The sequence below is a fragment of the Lichtheimia ornata genome (genome assembly GCF_029851405.1).
Source record: "Lichtheimia ornata isolate CBS 291.66 chromosome Unknown scaffold00030, whole genome shotgun sequence".
In the NCBI taxonomy this organism is placed as follows: Eukaryota; Fungi; Mucoromycota; class Mucoromycetes; order Mucorales; family Lichtheimiaceae; genus Lichtheimia; species Lichtheimia ornata.
Genome location: NW_026695350.1, coordinates 210,644 through 222,889, shown reverse-complemented (window position 1 = coordinate 222,889; position 12,246 = coordinate 210,644). Strand labels below are relative to the sequence as shown.

Here is a 12,246-nt window from a genome sequence, read left to right as displayed (position 1 = left end):
GTATACGTCGTGGTCAGACGGATAGTGGTAACGTCATTATCAGGACGCAAGTTTACGTCATTGCAGACGGACACCTCTCACATCGTTATCAGGACGACCAAGTTATAGTCGTGGTCAGACTACCCCCCTACCCACCCTTCTCACCCATACACATTCCTCTTTATCCCCTCTTCTTGCCCATCCATTCACCTACCTGTGGCACACACACACACACACACACCACCACCACCACCACCACCACCACCACCACCACCACCGCCATCCACTCACCCATACCACCACACATAAGAAAAAAGAAAAGAAAACTTACCTTTGAAGACCGTGGGAGCAACAGCTGCGGAAAGAAAAACAAAAAAGTTTTTCACCCCCCTGCACTTTTTTTTATACCCAAAACACAAAGCCACATCATATTCAAACACAGCATAGACGTGTCATCATACCACTGACCCCTTATTTTCTCATTATTCTACAAGTCAACCTTGCCAGAAATTTTGTATACGGTTATAAAACCATGCTTTCTGCATCTGGTAGTACCATTGGAATTAGGATGTCATGCGGATTGTGTGCTGTAGCCGGAGCCTTCGATCCTTTTTTCTCGCTGCCTCATCATTCTACAGATGAACCTCCTCTGAAATTGTGTATTCGGTTATAAAACCATGAATTTTCTACAGATTCGTGCCAAAAGCGTGTTGGTCCGTTGGAATTGGGACGTGTGATTATGCTTACGCTTTAATTATTTATTCTTCATTGGTCACTTTCTCAACATTGCGAAGGGCAAATTTGGTATATCGGTAGGATAATAGCTTTTCCACGTATAGTGATTAAGCACTATGGCGATTGGGCGTGATTATGATGTTACACGTGCACATGGGCTTTGCAACACTCTAAACAAGCCTTTGCTTTAGCAGTCAACCTTTTCTCAGCAAATGGAGTATCCATAATTAGCATTCTATCAGCGTGTGTACGATGGTGGTGCTGAATGGTGACAACTTGGATAGTAAAAAGATAAACCAGGCCCAGGGGATACAATGTGCAATTACCAAATTGCGGCTTCTTACATACACACACGTCAAGAGCATAGTTACTATCGTTGGCACGTTGTCATTTTATGGTGGAAGCTGTGGTAGTATCCAAAGATTGTATAATTGTATGAAGATACTGCTCATCATCAACAACATCATCTTAACAAAGAGATGATGGAATCTTATGGGTATGTTTGTTCAAGATGGCTATGCATGTATTCATGGAACTTTGAGAATTGCACACATTTATGGAAGTTCGCATGGATACGGCAAGAGCTATTGTGGTTGGGATAGTGGTTGGTGATATCCTTGCTTGCTAATGTACTATGTAGTTTAACGCTACATGCAATAAATTGGGTCAGCATCATATTGTAGAGAAGATAACGGCACCAATGGTAATAATTTGAGGTGGGAGGGGGTACCATCACTGTTAAAATGGATGTCGTGGTCTTTGGTGTTCACCATAGGTGCCACGCTTTTGCTGCTCTGAATACTTTTGATATGGGCCAATAAGCAAGTGATGATTAAACACAGGCGATGGATCTCGTGTACTGCTCTATACAAAGTTATCTAAAAACAACACTGACCATTGCATACACCATGTATCATTCCCATGCTTTATTGATTTCAAACAAAGACGTCCTCAATGTGCTCGCAAAGAACCTCAAAAGGGGGTCATCCTCTCCCATATCATCGTATGTGACACAAGGATAATCATTTAGACAAGTATCGTTTTCCTCAAGGGTGGAAGCAAGCCATTAAACAAAGACCTTTACTTTTTATTGGTTTAGGTATCTAAGGTGTTAGTAAAAGAGAGCCACCAAAAATATCATTGACAACTAAAAAAGATGGGTCAAGTCTACAACGTGATTTGCATGCAACGTGGTACAACATTGGTGCTGATCCTCAACCACGTAATTTCGCTCTCGTTGGTCTCCCCCTTTTTTCCACTCATGACTCGCTCAATAGACTTTGCCGTTATAGACAACCTACACGCTTCAGCATCTCGAGGTCAACACGCCCATGTCATTCAGGAGACCGTCGCCATTGCCAACGAATTACAGAATCTTCGACTCCATCTGCTTGACATGCGAGCACGATCGTACGTTGCTTGTGCCCAATTTGCCAAAGCCTTGGAGACAGCAACTACAATGCAAGAAATGAATCCAGCGTCAGCACTCGGTTACCTGTGCCAAGGATACATCCACATGGAACAAGGACGATACATTACAGCAGTCCACGTGTATGAAAAAGCAATGGAGTGTGTGGATAAGCGTGATCCATCGTACGAGACCATCATCACATCAAAAGACAAGGCCTTGCAGCAGGGCGAAAGGTGCAGAGATTTTATATGCGACTTCCCTATCGACATCAGTGCTCGTATTATCCAAGAGCTGTACGTTGACGAAAAGTATCCACAGCAACGAGAATACGTCATGGTGTCATGGGATTGGTGGCATCGTATCATGGCAGCCAATCATCTTGAATATTCTTTGGACAGTATCATGGCTTTGGAGGAAACCAGTGACATGGTGATTCAGTCATTCAACCATGTGCGATCACTTACCTATTACTACGGCGACGGCAGATTGAGCCAACTTTTGGAAAGGTATCCCTTCACAAGCTTGACAACGTTGCAACTAAATGGTACGTGAGGATTGAAAGGTGGGATGGATATACATGGCATGGATGCACACACTTACGCCATCCTTGTATTTTGTATTTAGGAGCAACCGTTGAGGAAACGATGGGAGGATTATCATTGATCGGCATGACGTTGACGACATTAATATATGAAAAGCCCCCTTTGGGTCACAACAACGATTATACGATTCGGCTGCGAGACATTTTGGCAACATGTCCGAATTTGGTTTCCTTCAATTGCCAATCAGCAGTCGACATTTCATCCCTGAAGGTGACCTACCCAAAGTTAAGAACGCTTGAGATGTACTCGGTGATTGGGACGGTGGATGATCAGGTCATGGTGATGCTGCAGCAACACCTACCAAGCTTGAGGGCATTGGATATGGCTATCGTTGGCAGCTCACGACCCGTGACAGTGGATGACCCATGGATACCAGCTATTCGTCATTTGGGATATGGTGAATGTCCAAGCACGTATCACCAAAATCTCACGTTTGAGGAATATGAAGAGCAAGGGTTGGTCTCTCTTTCAATCGTACCCACCAGGCATTTATTTGCACTTGACGCCATTGCACCTCTTATCATCCACCATCATGCTACACTTCAATTATTGGCACTCAGGGGCCATTTCAATACGACCCATACGGGCAACATGACCGATGCTATGCACAACTATCGTAGCGTTGAATTCACACGGCTCAAAAGGCTACTTTTGTGGACAGTGTCAGAAAACACCAACATGGAATCTTATGCCAGTTTCATCGCGTGGATAATTCAGCGTGCGCCCTTTTTGCAAGAAATTACACTACACGGCAATATAATGAATAAATACACATTACAAGCAATGGCCAAATGCGCTCACCTTCGCTCAGTATCTTTCGCCACTCATCCTACCCAACGTTCTGAAGATTATGATGCCATCGTGTCACAGTTTGTAAAAGACCATGCCAACTATACGGCTGATAAAGGTGGATCACGTTTAGAAGTGCTCAATGTACGACTCCATAAAGCAGACGCCATGCTGATTGACGGCTTTCGAGGATTGAAATCTCTGACATCGTTGTATTTATTTACCAATGATATCGCATCAGAGCCATTTGTGAGGTTGTTTGAATCGCTTCGTCAAGGGTGTCAAAGCTTGGAAGATCTACATCTCCATAATGATGGTATGGTGCCAAATCGCATCTTGTATCAAGTTGGTGGCTGCGCCAATCTAAAGCGCCTTATTATCAGTGGAGACATACGTGAGGCTCAAGCAGGTTTACTAGGCTTACAACGTTGTAGTCATCTACAGCACCTCTCAACCAATTACCCCATTGATGAAGATATCAAATCCATGATACGTGAGAAGTTACCTGATTGTTCTATTACAGGTCCGCCCTACCCTTTTAGTCACATAACAGTGGTCAGCTCTCCCACCATCCACCTTACATGATATCCTTTCGTGCATAATAAAATGTAGTTGGTAACAAAAACGGAACACGTACATGCTGTGGAAAAAAGCAAATAGTAAGAATCCATGGAATAATGATACTCCATACGCTAGCCAACTTTGTGTCGGAGGAGCTTGGCTCTGATTCATTTGACATGTATATAAATTTCAGCTATCGTGCTTTACGTAGTAGAGTTGCCAAGGCGATGCAACACGATATCGTATCTATGCATAACGCCCAAACTAGGAGGACACCAAGATGACTTTGGCTCAATGTAAAATGGAGATAAGGGTACAGAGCAGTGCTTGCTGTACAATACGTATGCCCAAATGGATGCACCTGACCGAATCATCATCATCATCATCATCATCATCATCATCATCATCATAACCCCTTCCCTCAATACCCGTTTAGCGCTTGCAAGTACTAAACCCATTATGTTGTTTTTACCCTCTTCCATAAAGCTATCGACATTGTCTATAAATGGTACCCATCATTTCTAGTACAGAACGCGTTTTGGATTTAACATGCACGTGGCCTGAGAATGACAACAACCCCATTGCGACCATAGCATGTATGCACATTTATATATTATGGAATTGGTTTTAGGAAAAAGACATGTGGCATTAAGCTAAAGAGAAAGTCACCTTTGTGCTTGACTATGTAATGTGTCCTGCATGTTGCCATCTTCTTCAGGAATCACGTGTACTTGATGAGATTGATAAAGAGAAGGCTTTATTTATGTTCTTTTCTGGTCACAGCAACTTCCTTATGCTATTGCATTGTAACGTATCAAGTACCCATAACATGCTGTTCTTCTGCCATCAACGGGTGTGTGTGTGTGTGTTCAACGTATTTTGTGACACGGGGTGTGGGGCCTGACTTCTTGCGTCCCTTAATTTCTTCCAACTTTGCTTCACTCTTCCTATTCACCGATCTCCCCATCTCTTGCAACAACTCAATTGGACAACACGCGACACCACAATCCAGCATTCCTTTACACACATGGGCGTCATTCAACGACAGCAGACTGCACCATTGGGGTCAATGGAGAAACCAGATTCTATCGCCATGAGCACTTGGCTGTTGGCAACACCTCAACTATGTCAGCAACAAGATGAGATACAAGGGCCTAGCAACTTATCCTTACAGGTTTACAGCATATGGTAAGAGCTATTTATGTGATCGGATGGATTTCTTTAATGACCACTCTGACGTGTATATTGGGACACATGCTACAGGATGATCCACGACAACTACAGCGTATGCTCTTGTTGTATGCAACATGCACGACATAACTCTATTATTGGAAGCTTTTGGAACCTCCACTTATCAATATCAATCACGGTGGTTATGAATCTTTGGGCGATTGGATCAAGAAATGGAATACAAGGGTTGCAAGTCTACATGAGTCCTCGCGTATATTGGATTGCTATTTGCGTCCGGATCTTTTTATCATTGGAGCTCCCTGCTTTGGACATGTGTTGCACCAGCACCAATGGTTCCACTCCCAGGATTGATGCGTTTAAGTTGTCGAGCCGATGGCTATAAACCGCATATTTTGACAACACTCATGATTGCATTCCGACATTGACGCGTTGTCATGAATCAGGCATGGTTGGAAAGCAACATCAGGGCAATACTTGAGGTACGTGCATCGATGTGAGGGTTAAAGCTTTGGCAATAGCGCTAACGGTGCTTTATGTAGGTTGACAATGGGTGGATCACCAAGAATGGACATGTTGCTATCACCAATTCACCTGCGGACCACTATGTGCACAGCGTAAGCATGCCAAACTTTCTTTTATTTGAAAGGGTTATTTATCATTGCGTGTAACAATTTAGGTCACCATTGGTCACACATCTTCATCTTTTATCACCCTTTCAAGGTGCTCAAATGCAGGATGCATGCTGGTAGGATTAGTGCTTCGTTTATCTTTGATATCACTGAACCTCGTTGTCCTTGCAGGAAACGAATGGTCATATGGCAATCCATTTTGGCGTAACAAGATCTGTATTGACCGAAGCAATGATGTCGTGCCATCAACATTGGGCTGAAGGACATACCTCGATACGCTTGACCACTTTATCAGCTCGATCCATCATGCACAACAATTCACACGCCCACGGATACTTAAACAAGGCTGTTGTCCACCACAATTATACTCTCTTCTTTCTACTTGGATGCCCTTTAGTAAGTCTCAACGAGAGTCGTTACGTGGTTCCCAAAATGAGGGTACTCATGCATGCTTTCAACTAGGTTGCTCACTTCATTGCTTTACCACCTGGTGTGCTTTATTGGTGCCTAAAGACGTTTGGGTGTGTTTCTTGTTGGACCCTTTGTGGAAGGTATGAAATCCTCTTCGTTTATATATACATCAATGATGTTAAAAGGATAGCTGGTACATTCGTAGGCTAACGCCAACCGTGGCCTGATGGGAAATTTTGGACTCCTTTGTAAGTGATAAAAGTACGTGAGTGCGTGATTGGATTGAGAAGTTAACGCGTTGTCACGAATCAGGAATGGTGGCTGCCAGCATCCGCAAAATACATGGGGTATGGACACCCATATGAGGACAAAGGATTTGGCAATGATGCTAACGTTGATTAACATAGAGTGTGAATGCCGTGATCGGTCAAGATTGGATATTGTGCTGCAATGAAAAGGACCAGCGGACCAGTATGTGCACCAAAGTAAGCATATTCAACCTCGTTTGTGTTTGGCAACACTTTTTACGTTGCATGTACCAATGCTGTAATTATAGGTCACAGGTCCAAAATTTCATTTTCGGCACACGTCTTTATCTTTTATCACCCTTTCAAGGTGCTCAAGTGCATGGTACGTACTAGTATGATTATAACTTTTCTTCTCCGTAAGATCACTGAAACCTGTTTTCTATGTAGGCAGCGAAGAGGAGTATGGAGAATGCTTTTGGCGTAGCAAGGTCTATGGCACACCTGGCAATGATGTACCAGCATCATCAACTTGAAGCTTCATACTGGAATGGGCCAAGACAAAGACATCTCTGTTCAGGGCATCTATTTGACAAGGATTGTACCTTTCGACGACAGCTTTTGAAGGCAAACTGCAGCTTGACGTGGACAAAGCGAATTTCCCTTTTTCAAGGTCCCTTTCTGGTACTATGCAACTGTTACCATGGCATCCTCTTTTGGGTTTACGATGGTCCTTTCCGATTTATTCGGCGACTACGGCAACCATACAACCCTGTTCGTTTTGGCGATGATGATCTTGATGGTCCCTATTGAAGAAGAAGCCCGTGTGGTGATGTTGCATATCTTTTGGTCTTGCGCTGTGGTTGATTTGGAATAACGCGGACCCACCTTTTCCCAAAATGGCATGTATTTCATGGTATGGGTGGACCAGCATTCTCGCAAGCGTCTTTTTCTCTTGGAGTTTCCACTTGTGTTGGTGTCGGTGATACGCCTTCTCTGACAGTGGCCTTAGTGCCATTTATGCTTCCCACTTTTGTTACACGTTCGGATCCTGTTGTTCCTCCTTTTCCTCTTACTGTTTCGCTCTTTTTATCTCTGCACCTGATGCTTTCACCACCACCACGACTATTCATATTGATGGCTTGTGTAAGTATTGGCAGCAATGATTATTATCTACCAAGCTACTCACGTTTGTTTTGAGGTCTAGTATGTGAAGCATTCGACGCTCTCACAGGTTTTGACGCTGCAACGCAAACAACAACAACAGCAACAACAAGGTATGCTCTCATGTGATCAATGTCTTTGCACGTTATCCACATGGAGAAGCAAGAGGACGAAGAGCTACAACAACAACAACAAGGTATGTATTTATTATAGTGACGTGGGTATCTTGGTTACTTTCATATCACTCAACTTGCTGAAATTCCCAGGTCGTCGCATTCATCGCCGCCGGAACTGCCTGGGAATCCCTTGTTAATCCTGTTGCCGCCTCTTGTGTTGTTCATGTCGCTCCTTCCATCATCCCTCCTCAACCTGTTACAGCTATGCCAGCCAAGTTACCGCCAGTACACCTTCCCCTCGAGATGTTATATATGCGTCCTCATATGCAATCTCTACTACCATGTCACTCAACTGCAAGCACTTGTCCAAAGGCGATACCGTGAAAGAAGCTCTGATCACCCAATATTATAAGTCCTGGCGACGATGATCTGCAAAAGAAGAATTGCACTGCTACGGCAAAACCAAGCAACGATCCTATGTCATGTACAGCAACTGATCATGGCCACCTTTGTCGTCATCCATCAGCACCACTGATTCAACTATTGTCATACCTTAATCAACAATACTACAATGGTTACATCTCTATGGCCACATGCGAATCAGCTATACCACCAAGAAATGATTGATGTTGAATTGTGTGATCGTTGTGGCGGCCGTGTTGATGAAGCCCTGAATCAATTATGCAACAACACACCATCTCGATTACGCCTGATCATCTTAACCATCAAACAACCTCCCAAACTTTCACCAATTCCGCTACTCCCTCTTGACTACTGCTACCGCCATTAGCACTCCTTCACCTTCGTCTGGATCTCGTATTCCATCTACACCATGAGGCGTCATCGCAACACCTTCCTCAATCCATTTGTCATCGTCTACAACCTCCAAGTCGCCATTATTGTGTCGTGCATCCTGGAAACCCACAATCAGGCACTACAACAACAACATGTCAACCGACCCTGTACGGCCTTATAGGCGCGAAGGACAAAAAGCCCTACTATTGATTAGCGGTATTCTCGTTGCACACCTATTACCATGGGTTTACGGCACAAGGCTCTCTTTTCGCTTTATGGATCATGTTCTCTTTTTGGATACGATGGTGGTCACGGCGATAAGACACAAGGGTTCTCTTTTCTTTTTATGCATGGGCTACGGTTGTTTTTGGTATATGGTATATGACAACCTATGGAAGATTGTGTGAATATAGTAGTTCAAGGATCACCAAGCTTTGAAGGTATGCACTCAAGCAATGTCTGGAGCTATTCGCGTTGAGTAAAGATGCTCGTTGAAGTCATGTAGCTGCCTTAGTATAGCCACTTGGTCACTCCAAATAAAGATGGCTCATAATTAAAAAGATTTATGATGGAAATGATGCAACCTTAAGATCAACATACATTGTCATCCTTCGCTATGGTATGTACACCCCTCAATGTAGTAAAAGAACACCCAAACGCCATACATCAAGTACCACTTGTCAGCAAGACCTTTACATACGACACCTCTTAATCCTCACATCCCTGTCATATTGAAGCATCATCCTATGCGTATCTAAAAATAAACGCGTGTCTATCAAATCTTCAAATGCGTGGGTCGCACTAAACGAGCCACGACGCCAGATGGGGATATATAGCTTCCATGATCTATAGTAGTATCATTGCATGAAAGTAATTTGAAGCGTTCAAACACCATATCCTTTCACACGCGTGCATAGATTCTTATGCTACACACACCGGGCTTCATTCTAGGATTATAATTGCTGGCATGTAGCAAAATGAGAAACTATACAAGGGTATGAATTTTGGCGGCTCCGAGATTAATGAAGAGCCATATACCACAAGGCATCTTGTGATTCATGTTGGAGGGCTTGAAACGTAGCCAGATGATCCGCTACGACATGTTGATGAAACAAAACCCACATGCTGCAATGGAAGTAGAGCAGCCAGCTATAGCGGCACGCTGTTTTTTAGTGCTATCCTAGACACAACAAACAATTCATATACAAGCTGGCACCCACTTTTCACACATTCGCGCACTAATGATGGTGATCGTCCTTTGAAAAGAGCAAACCGATTAAGACTGCATTCTATGTCCTGAGGTCATGCATAAGCGGAGATGCTGACAGAAAACCTTGGTCATCCTATTTCCACTCTCGTAAGGTGCATCAATCATTTCATGAATAAAACGCGGTTCTTGTCTTGCATGACGATTTGATGGCATGCTACAGAAGCATATTACCAAAAAGATAACTGATAAAGGCGAAGTCCCCGGAGAAACTTAACGAAGGAGGTATAGCTTTATGATCGAGAATGACGTATACAGCTGTATCGTTTTGAATCGAAGCAGTGGTGTGTGCTCTTTGTCCAATGAATCACGTTGTTGTGGATTCAAGTGAGGAATGTATTCGTATTATTCTACACAAAATAGGAAGAGAAATATGGATACTGACAAGCTTTATTAGTTAAGAGAAAAGGTAACCATGTCTTTATACTATGCGAATGGATTAATGAGGGAGGATAAAGCAATCGGTTTATTGTTGAAGGACATTAGATGGGATCATATCTCTCTGTGTACATCAATGTCGGTACTTTTCTTTTCAATGCGAAAACCCGATCCCAATTGCTAATATCATACTTGAGGTGCAGCGTTTTGAGATGTGTAAACGATTCCAGAGCGATTAAAAGATCATAGGGGATATCGTGGTTCACACCGAGCATGAGGTTGGCAGATGTATCATCTTCCTTTTCAATGATCAGCTCCTGTAGGTTGGGGTGTTCAGCCAAAGGACGAATCCAATCATAGTGATAGGGAAATTCGAACGCCTTCATGATAACTTTCTCGAGGCCAATGCAACCATTCGCCACTTGCTGGATAAAAGCGTCCAATCCATCCACTTCGGCATCGTCGTGAAAGCATAGCTCGATCGTTTTCAATTCTGTCAATCTTGGGATGAGTGCCACCCATGAATCATTGAGTATGTAATCATAAAAAGTGCACTTGATCTCCTGAAGATGCGATCCAGCTCCAAGCTGTACATGATGTTGGATAAATTGGTGCTCGCTTGGCTGTTCAGTATATGTAGAGTAGAAACCAATCCTCTGCAATGGGCGTTCGCGAAGAGTGCTATTCAAGTGATGGCGTTGCATCGCACCATGAATTGTCTCCACTGATCGAAGGTTGGGTGCATGATCGATAATCCAATTCATAAAGTCGATAAAAGCTCGTTGAGTACCATTTTCATAGCTTAACGATCGAAGCTGATTGAATTGAATGTCGCGATTTGCCCATGATCTGGTTGTCGATGTGTTGAAATAGGTGTGCTCTTGAAATACAAGCGATTCAAGTGTGGCAGAATGTCGTATCATAATGTTGGCGATGTAACCCATATCGTATCTTCCATCAAAGGACAATACTCTCAATCCCGGTGATTCATCTTCGCACTGGACCTCATCATGGACATCATACGTCATAGTAGGAGAGCTCATGTATAGCTGTTGTAACTTTTGACATTGGTGTTGTCTGATTCCCCAGGCTGGAAGGGAAGACAGGTATTTCAAGCTTAAAAGGCGCAGATTCGGTAAACGTTGAATGAGAGGTGAAAAGGTGCCGTTTTTGTTATGATCCTCGCAAATAGCTTGTAAATGGGTAATGGTGTCATATGTTCTACCATGTCGTGTTGTTGTTGTATCCATGATGGCATTGCCGGGTAGTAGAAGGCTCAATCGAATGAGCTTTGGGCAGCGATCCAATAACTCGAATATTGACAAGCGCGTATCGATATCGGCGACATAAAAGATATCCATATGAGTCAAATTTGGGCTGATATCCAGTAGCTGCAGCAATGCTCCTTGGGATCCTGAAACTTCGTAAGCACACGCACATTAGAAAATGGTCATTGAATATCGCTCATAGTATTTACCTCGAATAGTCAACTTGGTCAATGCCACAAGCGTATCACACTTTAAATGTATGCCCATACTCTTGTCATTGTACCATGTCATTGATAACGTTTTGATGTAAGGTGCCACCGTTCTGATACGCTTGTCAATGCCTCCTGATCGCATGGGTCGCGCCTCATAATGAAATAGATGCTATCGTCAGCCGATACAATCCGTTTGGTCCAGGTGCTGCATACATCCAAGTAAGGGCATGGTCGATGGAGACGAAATACTGGACGACCCTCTCCCAAGATTCGTGGCACAATGTTGCACTTTACGATCTCCCATGGCAAATGGCTGACGAAATCCACACACTTCTTGTCCGCTGTCGCCGATGCAAGTACATTGGGGTGTTCAGATTGGGAATCGTCGACGTTGGGTGAGGCTGACATAGTGCTCGAGTCGTTTGTCTGAAAGTGAGGGAGAGAATAAAAGAGCTAGATTTCCAGGATGAGATACTACAACAAGGCTTGTGAC

The 12,246-nt window shown here is 43.5% G+C and overlaps 3 protein-coding genes across 3 annotated transcripts; 2 read left to right on the top strand and 1 right to left on the bottom strand.

Annotated features, from left to right (window-relative positions):
* Nucleotides 1–1,975: 1,975 nt before the first annotated feature.
* On the top strand, nucleotides 1,976–4,101 carry O0I10_006678 (uncharacterized protein; the record flags this gene model as incomplete). Its single annotated transcript, XM_058486705.1, has 2 exons — nucleotides 1,976–2,669; nucleotides 2,750–4,101. The coding sequence occupies 2 exons, from the start codon at nucleotides 1,976–1,978 to the stop codon at nucleotides 4,099–4,101; spliced, it is 2,046 nt and encodes a 681-aa protein (XP_058342527.1).
* Nucleotides 4,102–5,104: 1,003 nt separating this feature from the next.
* On the top strand, nucleotides 5,105–7,089 carry O0I10_006677 (uncharacterized protein; the record flags this gene model as incomplete). The annotated part of the gene is made up of 6 exons (XM_058486704.1): nucleotides 5,105–5,265; nucleotides 5,712–5,747; nucleotides 5,808–5,882; nucleotides 5,945–6,013; nucleotides 6,865–6,938; nucleotides 7,004–7,089. The coding sequence occupies 6 exons, from the start codon at nucleotides 5,105–5,107 to the stop codon at nucleotides 7,087–7,089; spliced, it is 501 nt and encodes a 166-aa protein (XP_058342526.1).
* A 3,288-nt stretch (nucleotides 7,090–10,377) lies between these two features.
* Nucleotides 10,378–12,161, bottom strand: O0I10_006676 (uncharacterized protein; the record flags this gene model as incomplete). Its single annotated transcript, XM_058486703.1, has 3 exons — nucleotides 10,378–11,693; nucleotides 11,751–11,922; nucleotides 11,967–12,161. 3 exons carry the CDS (start codon nucleotides 12,159–12,161, stop codon nucleotides 10,378–10,380), a joined length of 1,683 nt encoding a protein of 560 aa, XP_058342525.1.
* Nucleotides 12,162–12,246: the final 85 nt, after the last annotated feature.